The sequence below is a fragment of the Paroedura picta genome, chromosome 1 (genome assembly GCF_049243985.1).
Source record: "Paroedura picta isolate Pp20150507F chromosome 1, Ppicta_v3.0, whole genome shotgun sequence".
NCBI classification, from domain to species: domain Eukaryota; kingdom Metazoa; phylum Chordata; class Lepidosauria; order Squamata; family Gekkonidae; genus Paroedura; species Paroedura picta.
This window is the reverse complement of record NC_135369.1, coordinates 157,096,956-157,115,790: the sequence shown is the minus strand read 5'-3', so window position 1 is coordinate 157,115,790 and position 18,835 is coordinate 157,096,956. Positions and strand designations below refer to the sequence as shown.

Here is an 18,835-nt window from a genome sequence, read left to right as displayed (position 1 = left end):
TCATTACACCAGCTATAGAATAGAACCAAACTATTATAAGAATTACATAACACTTTGTAACATTGGAACCAGTTTAGAATCATATTGATTATTAAATAATTCTCTTGTCTCAGTAGGAAATAATGGAAAAAAATAAAATGTGCAGTGTTTCAAATCATCTACAAATTTATCCCACTTTCACTTTATGCTCAATAGTATAGTCCATGAATAGCTTGTTGCTTCTTGCTTTCTCATGCTGATCTCTCAATACAAACACCCAAATGAAATGGTGAACCTACCAGTGGTTTATAACACTTGTTTAGGGTGACCAGATTTTAACATTGGTAAAGCGGGACACCATTGACTGGGGGGGTGGTTCTTGATTAAAAATTTGGTCTATATGGAGCAGCAAAAAGTTTCATAGAACGCATCGAATGCAAAAATAGTATTGCAATATATATTTTTTAATTTCAACATAAGTACAATTTGCCAGGCCCTCCAAAAGTGGGACAATCTAGTCATCTTACACTTGTTGCTGACATTATTATCCCATTGCTTGCTCAAAGCCAGTGGAGACACAGGACACAAATGAAAATTTTAAAAAACCCAGAGGACTCATGACCCAGAATCATTAGGAATATCACCTCCAGCAATCTGAATCTATCACCTCCAGTGAGCTGAAAATTCAAGCTAAGACAATTCAGTGAGGTCAGCATTTGGACACAACTGTGCCATTAGCAAAGTTTCAAGAACAAATCTATCATATATTATATGTGTCTACCTAAAATGTACAGGAACATGAGCTGGAAACAGAAATTTGTAATGCTGATAATGTATTGTGAAACTATCTAGTCATAAAATCTAGCCAATTTACTGGCTTTACAGAGAAACCAGAGATAAGACTAGATTTAAATCTGACTTAATTTAAACTTGACCACAACCAGGGCCAGAGCCTTTTCCATTCTGGCCCCCACCTGGTGGAATGAGCTCTCAGAGGAGATCAGGGCCCTGACAGAATTAAAGCAGTTCCACAGGGCCTGCAAAAGGGAGCTCCTCCACCAGGCATTTGGTTGCGGTCGACCTGTCCATCGCTTCCAGTTGGCCCCCAAGCGCTCCCCATCCTACCATGACTGTGAACAAATCCACACAACCTCTGGGTCTCAGTACGAGTTGAGCTAAGGCTCTGGCAGTTTTACCTTCCTTTAATGTTGTTGTTATTATTATTATGTAAATGTTATTGTTGTTGTTACCACCGTGAATAATGTTACCTGTACTATTTCGTTGTTTTATGTAAACCGCCCTGAGCCTTCGGGGAGGGCGGTATAGAAATACGATGGATGGATGGATGGATGGATGGATGGATGGATAGATGGATAGATGGATAGATAAACTATTTTAGCAAAACACAGCAATGCAATGATTTTGCTTGATGTAAAGAATATTTACATTGCAACTCTTTATGTTTCCTGAAAGTGTTCTGAAACTTCAAAAGGAGAACTGTGAAGAATGTGATGTAAAAGGGGAAGAAGAGCTGTCCCATGAATAGAACTCCTTTTGGGTGCAACCCCTACTATTCACCACCAGTATGTATCATTGGCAATTTGGGAAATGTCCATTTACTTTCAACCACACCAAGCTAATCCTAATGCAGCTTATCATCCTTGTCTACTAGCCAGCCATTCCTGAGCTGGCACAGATAGGTTACTGCTGCCGATCACTATTTCCCACTCAGATATCCCTGATACAGAAAGACGGCGTTCTAAAGCCATGGCAGAGCCACATGCATTGCACTCTTTGCTGGTAGCAATTACTCATTAGTCACATCCTTGTCAAAAGCAAACAAAGTTTGAAAGCCTCTGTTCTTTCCATATGCATTAGCTTTCTCTACATTCATTCCTTGCCTGTCATGGCAACTCTTGCTCTTCTGCCTTTTTGGGGTGAGCGCACTCTGTTCTGTGAGATTTAGACAGCAATACCCAGCTACATGCATGCTTACACACATATACACATATTTTTATAGGCATCCAAAGATGGATAGATGGAGGGGGAGAGAGAGACAGAGAGAGAGATTTAAAATACTCAGGGACTCAACTATACCAAACAGTTTGATCAGGAAAACCAACAATGTATGGGCTGCTGAATGCCCAGGGCTGCATTATTTGCCTTGTGTCAGACTGAACACAGTGGCAGGGGGCTCTCTGTATGTACTAAACTTAGGGACTGGAGTCAAATGAGACAGGCTGTTCCTACTTCATTACTTATGCACAGTTTCCAATATCACAGCTGCAGCCTGACTAAAAGAAAATTTGTAGGCTCTGTTGTCTGCCCTTTACACATATATGGCCAAGGTGCAGTGGGGTTATTTTTACTCTGTGGCTCTCCAGATGTTCATGGATGCTGGCAGGGGCTCATGGGAATTGTAGATGGTGGATATCTGGAGAGCTACAGTTTGGCCTCCATAGCATAAGGGGTCAATGAATACAAAGATGGTGAAGGGAAAGTTTTCTGAAGTAGCTTAAGTAGTCTACAGTAGACAACCACATCTACAGAATAATCAACATCAACACAAGAAAATAATATGCTTATTTCCTTTCAGCTATTAGGAGTCCCTGGAGAATGACATGGAAGGACCTCCAGAACTGGCCAACTGTAGTGCACTGTTCCATGATTTCAGTCTGCACTGAGGTTGCAAACTCAGGGGTACTCCTCCCAAGGCTTTACATACTATATTAAGGGTCATTAATTTCACAGGCACTTTGCTTGTCACTGACTTTGACAAGAGGGATATTTCTCCGACTCTCTCAAGGCAAATGACTAGCAGTGGTATGTGGCAAGCATCCAATAAGGATTACTGTGCTGTGTTCCCACTACTCCTTTAGTACACGTTATCAATAACATCAATATATTTGTTTCTCAAGGTTGGGCCCTGAAATATATGAGGGAAGTAGTCAACACTGTTTAAACACAACAACTCTCTTTATTCAGTACACTCTCTCAGCAGCAACTTGCAATAACTGAATGAACACATATAGCTTATATATCCCTTTTTTCCTGCCCAAACATCCTGGATGCCAGAACAACTCAAGAACAATACTAACCCTTTAAATGATTACCAATATAATAGTCCATTGATAGTACAGCCCTCATCTGCAGATACCTAAATCCACAGATTTGGGTCACACTGACACTAAACAGATTTTCCTAAAAAATTGGGAGAACTCCCAAGGCCTGCAGAAAATTAATTTCCATTGCTTGTACATAATTTTTTCTGCTAGATAATTTTGTCTATCATGTTTTAAAAAACAACAACAATTTAGCCACCCTTTTTCCATAACCAGATTGATTACAAAGCCACACTTGGAAAGATTCTATCACAAAAACAGGGATAATCATATCAGATTCTGTATGGAGTTATACACTGTTGAACAAAAAAGGCATATAAAGTGACCTTTGACAAATGGAGAGCACTGTTCTACAAGCCTAGGGAAAGCCCCATCTTGTATAGAATATAAAATATAATAATAAAACATAAAAAACAAAAACGGAGATCTCATGAGAACATGCTACGAGATGCCAGTGGACATTTTGGGGACTGCTAGGCAACTAACCTTGCTAAAAATTCCAAGTCTTAGTGCCAGCATGAGAGAGGGTGAGAAAAGTGAGACTAAAGTAAGAAAACATAGGAAGAAGGGAAGATAAAAGTGGAGGTGGAGGAACAAGAAAATAGGGAGGGGAACAGAGAAGATGGATGCCTGGGGGGTGACGCTGCCGGGGGGGGACAGAAAAAAGTTGGTGGATTGGTGGGTGGGACAGAAGGAAAGGGTATTACCCAGTTGAGGCAAAGAAGAAAAGCAAGAAGGAGCAAGGGACTGAGAGCATGAGGTTCCACCATATAGATCCTCCCAGTTTCTCCACATGTATGCCTGATGCCCAGCCCTACCTAATAAAATGAGTGACCACATTTTGCACTAGTTGAAAACACCACAGTGTCACTAAGGATAGCCTCATATAGAGCACATGACAAGAGCAGCCTCAAGGTTATTATCACATTGGTCAACATGGCCACCTTTAACTGGGTCTAGAAGAGCTAGCCCCCAAGAGAGTCATAGCTGATAGAAGGAACTTCTTGTTTCCACTATACCCTGTTTCTCCAAATCTGGATATAACCCACTACAGAGCCCCAGCCTTGCCAGCCAGCACCACTTCCATCTCATGTAGATTTCAGCCCATTCTGCCTTGGCACAATTGTTATAATCTCAATAAAACCATTCTTCTGGAAGAGAGTTTACTTCACATGAAAGACAAATAGCATTACGGACACAAATGGAACCTTTGAGAAACATCACTGTCATTTTATAAATATATCTGTAAGAGACCTCATTTAGAGAGACCTCTCCCAAATCTGCTACCTAAAGAATGCTAATATCATAGATTAAACCTTGTACATACAAAACATGTGCTCTACCAGAGAGATATGATGAATTCCACATATCTTAGCCTCATAGATGAATCCAACATTTTGATTACATGGGTATTTTAAGAAATGCAGGTATATCAATATGAAATATCATTACCTATTCTTATTTCCTTTCATCTTTTCAGACTACAGCATGCAAAAAAGTGACATACATACTAATAAATACCAAATAATGTTAAATCCAACTAAAATCACAGGGTATATTACTGAATGTTTTGTTAAAATACTGGCCCCTCTGAATGTTAATCATTTCTTTTTAAAGAAACAGGCAAACTGGGAATTTTGTGCAGGAGAATTGTGTTTCACATAATAAAAGCCAATAGACGCCACCTGAAAACCAGCTAGATAATAACATAAAACCAAGGGAGACAGACATAGCACAAGTTACTTCAAGCAGAAACTAGCTTATTGAAAAATATTTTTGATTATTGCATTAATTTCAGAATTTAATGGAGCAGCAATATGTCATTTTGTAGAAATAATGGCACATTTACAATGCAATAGTACATCTCATATAGCATTAATGGCCAAACATTCTGACAGGGATAGGCTAGACTTCCCATCTTCCTTCAGTCACAGCACCCGGGTAGTGACATACCCTCGGGGAATAGCTTCCCTGGACAGAGCTGTGGGAATCTCATGGGAGATAGTGTTTCTGAGGCTTTTTAAAAATGACTATTTTCATCTGCCTGTGTTTTGTGTGTATATTTATTTTAAAAGCAATTATTACAAAATGGCATGTATCCCCAGTGCTCTGTCCCCAAAGGAAAACAACACCTGCAAGCACAGCCTCTGGAACTTTTTACTACTATGTAGCAGATAACAGTATCAAACTTTAGTGGATAACTGTGTTGGTCTGAAGCAGCAGGACAAATTTAGCGTCCAGTGGCACCTTTAGGACCAACAAAGGGCATTTCCGAATGTCGCAAATAAAGCATTACACCAGCTGAAAAGAGTAGGGCTAAATATTGTCGCGCCTCTGGCCATTCCTCACCTTCTTGCCATCTCGCTGTAGTCTGCTGCCTTTTCACACTTCTTACCCTCCACAAGCACTACTGGAAAAGGTGCAAGAGAGCAATGCGGTTTATACGCGACTCTCTTCCCCCTGTCAATCAAGCCAGGCAGCCAATCCCCTTTCTCCTTTTTTTAAAGGTCTCACGATGCCTGCCAATTTGTTTTTTAATTAATAGTTCTCCATTTAAATGCCTATGCATCTAATCATAGATGCATAGTGCTTTTTATAACACCACCTCTTATGGAATGACAAATCTTGAATCTTGAAAAAATTAATATCGTTCCTGTATTTGGGGGGGGGGGACTTTAAAGAAGCATGCCACTTGTACGCCTATTCGTTGCTCCAGGCAGTTCACTTAAAAAAAAAATCCTGTCCTCAGGAGAAGGGAGGTGGGTGTAAGGGCGGGATATTGGAGGTGGAAATAGTGCTTGTTCACCTCCATACATTTCTTTGGTGTGTAGTGTGCTGGATGTCCGCTGGGGGAAAGAGCTTTTTAGTTGGTGAATCCACTTTCGGAGATTCACCAACTTGTGCTGTAAAATGGCAGATTAAACTTGAAGTTTGATGGCTGGTTGCAGGTTGATGGCAACATCATGAGGAGCGCCCAGAATATAGCATCTTCAGGGAGTAAGTATCATGCTAAATTTGTGGCGTGCGAAAAGTCCTAAAGTTTTATTCAAGGTATGAGCGTTCATGTGCACGCACAGTTCCTCAGATACAATGCCAAACTCTGTTAGGGATTATTAGGAAAAGGACTGAGAATAAAACAACCATTATTGTAATGCCTCTGTATATAGTGTGGCTATACAGTTCTAGTCACTGCATATCAAAAAGGACATTGCATAGCTGGAAAAAATATTGAAGAGGGCAATCAAGGTGATATGGGGCTGAAGCACCTTTCCTATGAAAAAAGGCTGAAGAATCTGGACCTTTACGTTTAGAAAAAACACAACTAAATTTGCACCGACTGCTTCAGTGACTCCATCCAGACACCTCATTCTCTGTCGTCCCCTTCTTCTTTTGCCCTCAATCGCTCCCAGCATTAGGCTCTTCTTTAGGGAATCCTTTCTTCTCATGAGGTGGCCAAAGTATTTGAGTTTCATCTTCAGGATTTGGCCTTCTAAAGAGCAGTCAGGGCTGACTAGTTTGTTCGCCTTGCAGTTCAAGGGACTCGCAAGAGTATTCTCCAGCACCAGAGTTCAGAAGCCTCAATTCTTTGACGCTCAGCCTTCCTTATGGTCCAACTTTCACAGCCATACATTGCAACTGGGAATACCATAGCCTTGACTAGACGCACTTTTGTGGATGCAGAGAGGGTGATGTCTCTGCTTTTTAGGATGCTGTCTAGATTTGCCATAGCTTTCCTCCCTGGGAGCAAGCATCTTAATTTCTTTGCTACAGTCCCCATCTGCAGTGATCTTGGAGCCCAGGAAAATAAAATCTGTCACTACCTCCATTTCTTCCTTATCTATTTGCCAGGAATTGAGAGGGCTGGATGCTATGGCAGTGTGATGCAGCGGTAAGAACGCCAAATGCCATTTTGGGCTGTATCAACAGGGGCATCACATCAAAATCACAAGATGTCATAGTCCCATTGTATACGGCACTGGCCAGACCACACCTGGAGTACTGTGTGCAGTTCTGGAGGCCTCACTTCAAGAAGGACGTAGATAAAATTGAAAGGGTACAGAGGAGAGCGATGAAGATGATCTGGGGCCAAGCCCTATGAAGATAGGTTGAGGGACTTGGGAATGTTCAGCCTGGAGAAAAGGAGGTTGAGAGGGGACATGATAGCCCTCTTTAAGTATTTGAAAGGTTGGAGGAGGCCAGGATGCTGTTTCTGTTGGCTGCAGAGGAGAGGACACGCAGTAATGGGTTTAAACTACAAGTACAACGATATAGGCTAGATATCAGGAAAAAAAATTTCACAGTCAGAGTAGTTCAGCAGTGGAATAGGCTGCCTAAGGAGGAGGTGAGCTCCCCCTCACTGGCAGTCTTCAAGCAAAGGTTGGATACACACTTTTCTTGGATGCTTAGGGCTGATCCTGTGTTGAGCAGGGGGTTGGACTAGATGGCCTGTATGGCCCCTTCCAACTCTATGATTCTATGATTCTATTCTATGATCTTCATTTTCAGGATATACAAAAGAAATTACTACTTTACACAGATAGTAATTAAAATGTGAAAATTGCTGCCAGAGGATGTAGTAGTGGCCACAGGAATAAACTGCTTCAAAACAGTATTGGAAAGGTTCATGGAGGATAAGTCTATCAGTGATGATTAGCCACAAAGCCCAAGTGGAACCTCCATAGAGGCACTAATCCTCTGAATCCCAGAGCCAGGAGACAACACCAGCCTCTATGCCCTACTACTGGACATCCAAAGGAACTAATTGCCCACTGTGTAAGGCAGGATGCTGAACTAGAGAGATCATTGGTCTGATCTAGCAGGGCTCTTATGTTCTCAGTATTGTATGTCAGGGGGCTGATGACCCTGCTGCAGTTTACATTAATCGCTAGTATCTGTTCATATCATTTCCATAAAATGACTTCACATTATACTTTACAGCAACAAAAGTAATTTTTCCAGATTATGAAAGCAATAAAACTCTATTCTGTTTGTAAAAGGTATGGAGGGCATTAGAGCTTGCTCAACAGGCATATGGGAAGTTGTTATAAAACTCATTTAAAATGAATTCTAAAATACAGTAATTTAGATCCTCAAACGCTTACCTGCCAAACTCTATTCACTTGGATTGTAAAAATCTGAGAATTTGGCTGCAATGTAAAATTTAACAATTGGCAAAAGGATGCCTACACTCTTCATTTCTCAGTCTTTGCTGCCAAGTTTACCAATGGCAGGAGAGGGAAGGCAGTAATATCTTGCTGTCTCTTCTTGTAGTCCTTGTTGCCATTTTATGGCTGTTTTGCAGTACAAGCTTTGGTTTCTCTGCCATCTGCAGATCAGGGAAAACCCTTTGACTAAATGACCAACATTTTCCATCAGCCTATATCAACCTGGAAAGAGTTCCTTTCTAGGGAAGACTTTTTGAGTGACAGAGCATTTACTTTGGAAGCAAAACGTCCCAAGTTCAATCCCAACATCTCTAGCCAAAAGGACCAGGTGGTAAGAGAAAAGTTCAGGTGAAAGACATCCACTTGAGACACCAGAGAATACTTTTGATTTGGAGACATAATATTGACCTTGACGGACCAATGGTCTAATTCCTTTTCTGTGTGCTTCCTCTTAGTATCACTGTTGAAGCAGAACCCTCAGGCAGTGCCAGAATGTTTTATTCTTCTTTCTCTAATTATTCAGAGAAAATAGGGTCATAGTTAATGCCTGCATAATTTTATGTATGCTCTGTTCATTATATAATGTAGCACCGTGTCGCTAATTTTGTAATCCAGTTTTTAAAATTTGTTTTAATGCATGCAGGATGCTTTTCTCTTGTGTGTTGTATATTTACTGTGTTACCCTCTAATTTTGTAATCCCCTTTTATTGCACTACTGACAGTATTACTATGCTTCTCTGATTGCAGTATTTTGTATAATCCATCTTGCGTTTCAGTTAAATAGGCAGAATGTACATAGGATAGAGAGATAGAGGAATGTGGTTCAAGTTCAGGCATGGGAAGAAAGGCAATTAAGAGAGAAAAAAATTATGAACACTGAAAAAAATATGCGCTTTCCTCATATAATCTCCAACCCAGACAAAGAGATGTGGGTGCCACGCACACCAGAAATTTCCACTAACTCTGGTGTTGGTTAACGCAAGAGCCACGAGCAACAAGATTGCTATTACACAACTTGACCCCAGATGAGAGAGCAACTTGGCATATTTTACTGAGGCAGGATGGATGACATGGATCAAGACTGATTTAGTTTATGCCAGCTATGTCCGCCATCAAATTCATCTGGGAAGAGCAGGAATGTTATGGGACTATAATCCTGCAGGTGTCTTTCCTCTTTCAGAATTCTCAGAACTTTGATTTTTTTTTTGTTTTGTTTTAGGATTCTGGGATGTATTAGGCATTATGATGTCTGCCATCAGCCCAGTAGATACTCTGGTTCAGCTGGCAGAGGTGGTCTTGCATAGGGTGTTGGAGTTGCCTTAATTTAGAATGGTAAAAAGGTAAAGGTAAAGGTATCCCCTGTGCAAGCACCGAGTCATGTCTGACCCTTGGGGTGACGCCCTCTAGCGTTTTCACGGCAGACTCAATACGGGGTGGTTTGCCAGTGCCTTCCCCAGTCATTACCGTTTACCCCCCAGCAAGCTGGGTACTCATTTTACCGACCTCGGAAGGATGGAAGGCTGAGTCAACCTTGAGCCGGCTGCTGGGATTGAACTCCCAACCTCATGGGCAAAGGTTTCAGGCAGCTGCCTTACCACTCTGCGCCACAAGAGGCTCTTAATTTAGAATGGTGGGAGACTTCAACTTTCATTATGTCCATCTTGTCAGATTGTGATTAAGAAACCTCAGATGGAATCTGATTTCCTGCTCCAAACTGGGCATAAATTTGTTGGTTAGGTGATGGCAGCACCCCCCCTCCTTCCTCATCAAATCAACTGAAACCCTGCTTTTCAAGGTCTATAACATTATACATTGAGGCCTTAGGCCCATTGTGACGACTTCATATGATACTGAGAGTCAGCCTCCATGTTATAGCAGACATTGGTCCAGCCCATGGCCACTGATGCCATTTTTGAGGGAAACAACCATTTAAAAATTGCCACAAAGGCCCCATCCTTGTTGGGCCTCTGGCAGTTTGGGCTGCCAGGTGTATCACGGCAATCCGAGGGAGGACTTACCAGGGCAGGTCACTGAGTAGGCAAGATTGCCTCATTCCACCACAATTCATGGCCATTTTTAAATTGCTCAATTTTTCTTTAAAACGGCATAGGTGGCTACAGCTGTGTCCAAGGTAACACATGGTTTGGCCCTTACAAAGCCACTTATTATTAGACATTGAATGCAGACACCATAGCAAAGATGTCTGAGAAACCCTTGAACAAGGTTTGGGTGAGGCACCACTCCTGAATAGTTTATTTATTTATTTGATTTTTATACCTGCCCTTCCCTACAGCTCTGGGCGGTTTACAGAAAACACTTCAGAACATTTACATGAAACAGTATCAATATAACAATATAACAATGTAACAACAACATGCCAACTAGAACTAGAACAGTATTTCAACAACAGTAACTTTGACACATCCATGGTAGGTTCGACCTCTCAGTCTGGGAGACCTGTAGATGTTATGAGTCAGTCAGCCTCAAGCAAATGCCTGGTGGAAGAACTCCTTTTTGCAGGAATTGTGGAAGTTCCAGCAGGGCCCTGATCTCTTCGGGGAGCTCATTCCACTAGGTAGGGGCCAGGACTGAAAAGGCCTTGGCCCTTGTTGAGCTCCGATGTGTCTCTTTAGGGCTAGGGATCTGCAGCCAGTTGGAACAGACACCCTGTGGGGTGGGTGAGGCTGAGAGAGCCCTGATATCACTGCCCGGTCAGAACAGTTTTATCAGTGCCGTGGCGAGCCCAAGGTCACCCAGCTGGCTGCATGTGGGGGAGTGCAGAATCGAACCTGGCATGCCAGATTAGAAGTTCGCACTCCTAACCACTACACCACTATACCAATCAATCCCTTTTGCTTCCCCTCACTTGGAAGCAAACCCAAACCAGCAGGTTCATTTCAGGGCTCTAGGCTAGGTTCAGTTCCAGTGTCCAAGAACACCCCCAAACTGGAATTTTCTGGTATGTGCCCATCCCTACTTTTGATATATTAGTGAGTGAAATCATCAGAGCTTCCTTTGCAGAAAGCATGCCTCCCTACCCCCCCCCCAAAAAAAGTAGTACTTTATATCCTGATAAAGAAATCAGCCTTGAATAACAGATTTTGTCCATTTTAGACCAGTTTAAGATTTTTTATTTGTATGCAAGTACTGGCAAGTAGTGGCATAGCAACACTCTAGGCTCTCCTCAGTAAAACTTCATTACTTGATCCATTTCAATGTAATTCCGTACCTAGTTACAAGGTAGAGATTGGATTTGGAACTCTGGTGTACAATCTGTGGTTGGAAATGAATCGAAAGAACACTTATATAAAAACCTCACCAGATCATTCAGTAGCCTTAGAGACAGTTAATAACATCGTGCTCGATGGCCTTGAAATAAAATGTGGTGGCAACTAGGGATGGGCAATTCGGCTTGGATAAGCCCCAAAATACTCATCAGCCTTGATTCTGGGTTTATCCTGGCCAAATAGCACATTTCACCAGTTTAAATGAGTCAAATCAGAGAAGTCTGAATAATTATTTGGCGATTTTACTTATTTGGACCATTTAAAATTAGAGTTCCCAAAGTGGGTGGTAAGGCCCCTTGGGGACAGTAAAAAGGATCGGGGGGGGGGGGTGAGAAATTTGGGGGCAGTAGGGGGGGTGAAAAATGTTTGGGCAATAGTGGGGCAGTAGAGCCTCTTGTGGCACAGGGTGGTAAGGCAGCAGACATGCAGTCTGAAGCTCTGTCCATGAGGCTGGGAGTTCGATCCCAGCAGCCGGCTCAAGGTTGACTCCGCCTTCCATCCTTCCATGGTCGGTAAAATGAGTACCCAGTTTGCTGGGGGGTAAACGGTAATGACTGGGGAAGGCACTGGCGAGGCCACTCTGTATTGAGTCTGCCAAGTAAACGCTAGAGGACATCACCCCAAGGGTCAGACATGACCCAGTGCTTGCACAGGGAATACCTTTACCTTTAGTCTAACTCTTCCTGCTGCAGTTGTGTTTTCCTAGCAAGAGACATTCCAAAGTGACTTGCCATTGTCTACCTCTCGGTAGTAGCGACTCTGGACTTCCTTGGTAGTCTCCCATTCCAGCACTGACGAGGGAGAACACTGCTTAGCTTACTGAAAACAACATCTTCAGAAGGTTGGCTGGATGGGATCATATTCCTTCTCCTCTTCAGACTGTCCTTCAGAGGCTCCACTCCAGATCTCCAGGAATTTATTAATTTAGGGTTGGCAACCACATGGCAAAAAAAAAAAAAACAGTGGCAAAAAAGACCCTTTTTACATTTCATGCCATTGATTCCCTGAACCAACCTCTGCCTGCTAGGCCATCCGTCAGTAAACTTCCAGGCTGATTACTTCAGTTCACTCTATAACAGGCTGCCCCCAAAGACCACTTAGAAGCTTCAGTGCTTTCAGAATGTGGCTGCCCATCATCCTTCCAAGGCAAGGTACCTAGCATGAATGCAATCAATACTGTAGCAGCTGCACTGACTGCCAGTCTGCTTCCACCACTGAGATACTGCAGTTGATCTTTAAAAGCCTTTCAGACCTGGGACACACATACAGGAACCACTCGGTATAGAAGTCCATACATTTACTGAGATCCTATTATATCTGACCCATGGTTCCTTCCTAACCACTGCAGAAAATCAGTGAGGACAATGTGTAGGATATTATCTGTGGCCTGCAGCCACCTTGTGAAATCCCTTCACTGAAAAGTAAAAGCACCCTTTTGAATCAAACTTTTAAGATTTAAAGTAGGTAGGACTGGCCATAAATGATTAGACATATATATTACTTCAAGAGAACACTTCAGCTTTTAATCTTATAAAGTTAGGCAGCAACATTCACCTTCCACAAAGAAATATTCCAAAATTGCCACCTACTAGTTTCAACCCACACAATAAACTAAAGCTGAGGATAATTGTTATTCACACTTTAAGAACAGGGATTTCAAATGTAAAGCTCTGGAATAATGTATCCTAAAGCATTGATCACTACGCCTAAAGCCCTGATTTCCCTATAAATGCTTTTAATTATCCCCCCAAAACACACACACACACACCATTTTGCATATGTGGTCTTAGTATGTTCATGTCCCATTAAGTGTCCCATCTTGATAAGAAAGCTGTGAATATCTGGTGCCATAAATGATTAGTGCTTAAGTTATGAAAGAAGGTCTTCAATTTCAAGGTATCTCCATATCTTCTTCTGGAAATCTTCCCCTCCTCACCAGCAGGAGGGTGTGAGATTTAACTAAAGCTTGTTCAGTCATAATCTTTTTGAGGCACAGAGGAAGTAAATGTCCTAGCTAATGTGTGGTATACGAAATGCACAGTACAATCCTCACAAATAAGCCACATCATATTCTGTGGGCTTCCCTGGTAGTAAGTCTACACAGGATTCCACTATGAGGTTCTAGGATGCAACAGTGGTCTTTCAAACATTCTAGTTAAAATAAAATTAAGCCATGAAGTTAACATTACCCTTGATCTAGCAGTCATAGGGCCGGTTCAAAGCATTCTTTCTATACAAGCAAATATGGACATGCAAACATTATATATGAACTGGGCAATACATAGGTTTCAAGAGTTCCTATTATGACGACTGTATTTGTGATAATCTGGTTCCACACAAGACATTTGTTGAGGAACATGGGGACAGATGGTTTCTCTGCCCATGTAAGCAGAACTAAAAGATTGTGAGAATTAGATCTTAGTGGCCTGGCCACATTAATATATCTAAGGATACATTCCATTTACCCATGAAGGAGGACAGCTCTGTAGGTTGGTTATACACTATTTCAGTGACCATTAACATGTTGCCCACCTGCTTCTTTGCCAAAGCATTTCTTTGAGAAGGCAAACTGCCATTCCTGGTTGCCCTCAGCCTCATTGTAGCAGAAGGTACTTCAGAAGAGCTCAGGAAGCATCACCTTTGTAACCTTAATAAGCACCAATTTAGAAAGAAATGCCTTCATCATAGGAAAGCAATAGATTTAGAACTTCCCAATATTTTGTGATTGTTTCCAGCCCCCTTCCCATCACAACATCATTTCTGGGTTTAGCAGTGCCCTGCCCACCCCTATTTTATAAGAATGCAATTTGGTATTGATGCCCAGCAGATGTTTTCAACTCTTCAAAAGTGACCACAGCTTCAGCAAGGTCAAGACCTACCCTATTTATCTTTAAGTGTCCTGTACACCAATAATATAGGGAAAGGTCCTAACAACAGCAATGATCTTGTTTTAGACAGAAGTTATCCATACAATCCATTCATTTCATGTGTTATAATTGAGTCTTGACTCTAAACCAAGTTTTCTTAATCGGGGTTGCAGAAACCCTGGGGTTTTGTGATGGCCCAAGGGAGGGTTTCTCAAGTGGGAATATAGCAGTATAGAGGGGAAAGGTTCTAACAACAGCAGTTGATCTTTAAAAGCCTTTCTTTCTTTATACAAACAATCTTTCTTTCTACAAACAATATCCATACAATTCATTCATTCCATGCATTGTAACTGAGAGGGTTTACCTCTCCTTCTCTTAATAATTTTTTTTATTTGTTTTAAATACAAAAGAAAGAAAAAAGCAAAGATTTACAAATAGACATTAATTAAACTTCACCAGTACATTCTGAGATATTCTCATATCTAATACTGCTCATTTGGGTTTCTTGATGGCCCTGAGAGGGTTTCTCAAATGGGTGGAGGTTAATTGATTTTAAATATGTTTTTTAATATGTTAAACATTTATCGGGTGATATGACCATATATAGTCATGTTGACCTGCTCCCTTCTCCCAAAATAGCCAATGATGGGCCTGGAGGGGGTGGGAAGGGGAGGTGCTCCAGATGGGCGTGTACACAGCATAGGTCCCCAACCATATTCTGCATGATTGCATCACTTCTGGGGTTTCAGCGATTTCTCAACAATAAAAAAGTTGAGAAAGGCTGCTCTCTAAACTATGTGCCAGAACAAAGTGCTAGATTAAATTGAACCCAAGGCAGGAGAGAACAATGGTGTGCCAAAAGAGTACTTTCTCCCTCTGGGACTTACTCTGAATTTAGGAGCACTGCAAGCAAGAAGGTGACTGACATATCCGTAATTGTTATATTGAAACTATGTCAGTTTTCCTGAACATATGAAAATGAACAAGAATTATCAATGCAAATCCAGCATTAATTAAAGTAATATAAAGTGTTAAGGTCACATACTGCTTCAGTTCGATATTTATCAGGTGCAAGCCCTCGTTCACAATATTCTTAACAAACAAATGAAAAGAAACCTTTCTACATTTATTATAAACATTGCAGAAGCTTACAAAGGATAACAGGATGACTGTTGATCCCATTAAGAATATTCAGTCAACTCTCATTCACTTGGAAATAAAACAGGTGGGAGTAACCCTATTTGCAGGAACTATTAGCAAGGAACATAAAGTCTACCTGCCTCACTTTTTCAGAAGCAACAACACGATATTTGAAAGGCTGACAAGCCAACCAGGCAATTAACTTCAAACAACAATAATTAAGAGTGATAAAAGGAGTAATTACTATTATCATCAATGCCTAGACAAATCACGCATTGAGTTCCTTATACATGTGCAACTAGCAGTTCCACAAAGAACTGTAGCCACTTTTAATGAGATACCCAAATGTTCATTGCCATCTGATGAGTCCCAGCACATGGAGATAGTTACTTTTGATGCACAAAAAGCAAAGATTGGCCATTTCAACCAAATATAGCTGATTTCACGGATTTGGACACAGATATGTTTTTAAAATAACCATCAAGGGACCATGTTCCTTATTGATTTTAATGTATTCATAAATGATTTTAATATATTCACAAAGAGGCACTTCTGCCTGGCTCCATTAAGCACCAAGCTGAGATTCATTTAGTTGAACTACGTTCATTGTAAAGTGATCGCCGCAATATGTGCATTTTAATGAGAAATTAAGGCTGTCAACATTTTAACACCAAATTTTAATTTCATTATAATCCTAACAATTGATCAGAGAAATGAGCTACATATGGAGTGACACCAGGTATCTGCCATTAACAGGTTCTTTCCCCAGATCTCACAAAGCAAATCACATCATGCCTTGCAAAACTTATCTTACAGGCATCTCTGATGTGGCACACCTTCTCTCATTGCTTGTTAACACCTTCCTCTGATTTAAAGCATTTTACATTCTTGAACTGTATAGTTTCCTCTATCTACTGTTAATCCTCGGGAAACGAATTCCTATATCCATGGGTTTCATGCACTTTACTACTGTCCTGCAAGCACTACTAGAGGCAGTACATAAAATAGAGAATTTCCAAAATGTAGAAGATGACTACAATCCAGGATATGTGCACTTAATTCTCACTGAAACTGTTTTAAGCACATCTTAAGCACATCTGCGTAAGCCATAATTTACATGCTGGGTCTCACTCCCCACCCCCACCCCAGTGCAAAATCTCAACCCACCACTTCATGTAAAGAGTTGCTGCTAATTATTTTTTAAGGTAAGGAGGTTCAATTTGGCTTCAAAGAAATCACTGTTGTTTTGAAAGCCAGATGCACACAAGCAAATTGTAGAATGTCGTTTATCATGCCTCTTCTCCACCCACAACTCTCTGCCACTTTTTTAAATCTTATTTTAAGCAGCACAAATCCAGGGATAGATGTCTGAGGGTGGAAGGATGCCAGGAGCTATACATGAACTATATTTAAAGCTTATCTGCTGGGGGTTTTAAAACTTTGATAAAGATGCACCAGCTCGGCAAAGCATGCAACAGTACAAGATACAGATCACTCGGATTTCTGCGGTATGCATTCCCTCCCCCCCCCCGCCCCCACCTCCCGGTAAGACCAGCATGGGGAGGCAACGACTGGGAAAGCAAAAGCGACCAGAGAGTGGAAAAAAGGGTTAAACTGCCCTTCCCATTCACACCTCCCGCTGGGATGCTTGTGGTTTTAAAAAGGAAAGGCGAAAGGAAGATAGATATAACCGTGTTCCACAGCTAGTGTAGCCGTGAGGTAAGGGGGGGGGGGGGAGAGAGACAGTTTCCAAAGAGCTAACTTTTCTTAACGCTTGACTACTGCCCACTCCTCGTGAAGGAACCCCGAACAAATGCACATTTCCTTCTCTGCTGCCTGCATCACATCGAGGGCGTGAGGCGAGCCCTTCCCTTTGCCCCTCCAGCGGGCAAACAACCCAAACCCACAGCTGGACCCCCCCTCCCCTCCCCTCCCCTCCCGCCTCGCCGGGCGGCCCTCCTCGCGCCAACTGGGAGCTTTCCTTCAAGTTCCACGCGAGCAGGACACCCACCCGGCCAGGGGCTGAGGGCAAGAAGATTGGCTGCCCCGCACGAGCACGAGGAGGCACGAGCGCTCCGGCGGGGCTGAAGCGGCAGGCGCCGCTGCTATTGCTGGTCTCCGGCGCCGAAGGGGGAGGGAGGCGGCGCTGAAGGGATTAGCCAGAGAACCGGGGGGAGGGAGGGGGGGTACTTGCCCAAGTGGGGACGAGGAGGCTGTCCGGGCGCTCGAGCTGGGCTGAAGGAGACGGCTTCCCCGCCACGTTCATTTCCTCCCATGCAGCTAGATTAGTCCTTTCTGAATGGCGAACTCAGCAAGCCTCGTACCAGGCATTTAATCCCCCAACAACGCGCGCACGGACCCCTGAGCAGCTCTGCAGGCGGCGGCGGCGGCGGCTCAGAGCAAGCCACGGCAAAAAGCCTGAAGGAGGAGGAGGAGGAGGAGGAAAAGGCGGGCGCTTGCCAGAGAGCTCTCTCCGCGCCCGCGCTCAGCCTCAAGACAAGGGGCAACCGTCGGCTCTGCGCCGCCTTTCCTTCCCCTTAATTGAAGAAGGGCAGCAGCGGGGAGACACTCGGGCTCAGGGGTGCCTTTGCCTGCAGGCAAGCGGGCTGTCGCCATCCGTCCACGCAGAGGAGCTGCGGGGAAAGCGAGGGACTGCGGAGCTCCCTATTTAACTTCGGCGCTCGCTTCGCAGCCGGTGAGCGGCAAGCAGCTCGCTCGCTCGCTGTTCGCCAGGGGTTGCCTCTGCCAAACTGTAGCTCCTCTTGATGAGCTCAGCCTCAAAGGAAATTGTCCGAGTCAAGTCTACTCAGAAGCAAGACTCGTTTTATTCCATGGGGCTAGCTCTCAGCAGTGTGTTTTAGGCTCCCTCCCCAAATCTCTCAGAGCCCTGATACCCGCCCAGTCCCTATGAACCACCATATATACATATAATATAAATCTTAGATAAAAACTTAAAAGTTCTGTCCTGCCACTTTAATTTAAAAGAAGATCAGATCTAGGTTTCAATTGATGGAAGGAATAAAGGTGCTGTTTAATCCTTTCTGTGCCAGCTGCTTATCCTGCTCAAAAACATTCCCCACCAAGTTTCATTGAGGGTGAGAATTCAGGCTACTTTTTTCCCTGGGTGAGGAAATTTGAGCGGGAAAGAGGCATATGTGGAAATGGTTAAACGGCCTCCCTTGTCCCTTCCAAGGCTGATTTTCAATCCTACAAGCTGAATGAAAGTTGCACACAACTCTGCATAACTTTTAGCTTGGATCAGTAAAAAGGAGCAC

The 18,835-nt window shown here is 42.7% G+C and overlaps 1 protein-coding gene across 3 annotated transcripts in view; it reads right to left on the bottom strand.

Annotated features, from left to right (window-relative positions):
- The window catches only part of SNTG2 (syntrophin gamma 2), a 349,056-nt gene extending 330,620 nt beyond the window's left edge, over window positions 1–18,436 (bottom strand). For 2 of the 3 annotated variants that reach the window (XM_077309803.1, XM_077309812.1), the window contains exon 1: window positions 17,755–18,436. In XM_077309803.1, the coding sequence (XP_077165918.1) occupies window positions 17,755–17,826 (72 nt within the window). In that variant the 5' untranslated portion in view covers window positions 17,827–18,436. The remainder of the gene's footprint in view (window positions 1–17,754) is intronic. The other variant, XM_077309826.1, reaches the window with a different exon arrangement.
- Between the last annotated feature and the right edge of the window lie 399 nt (window positions 18,437–18,835).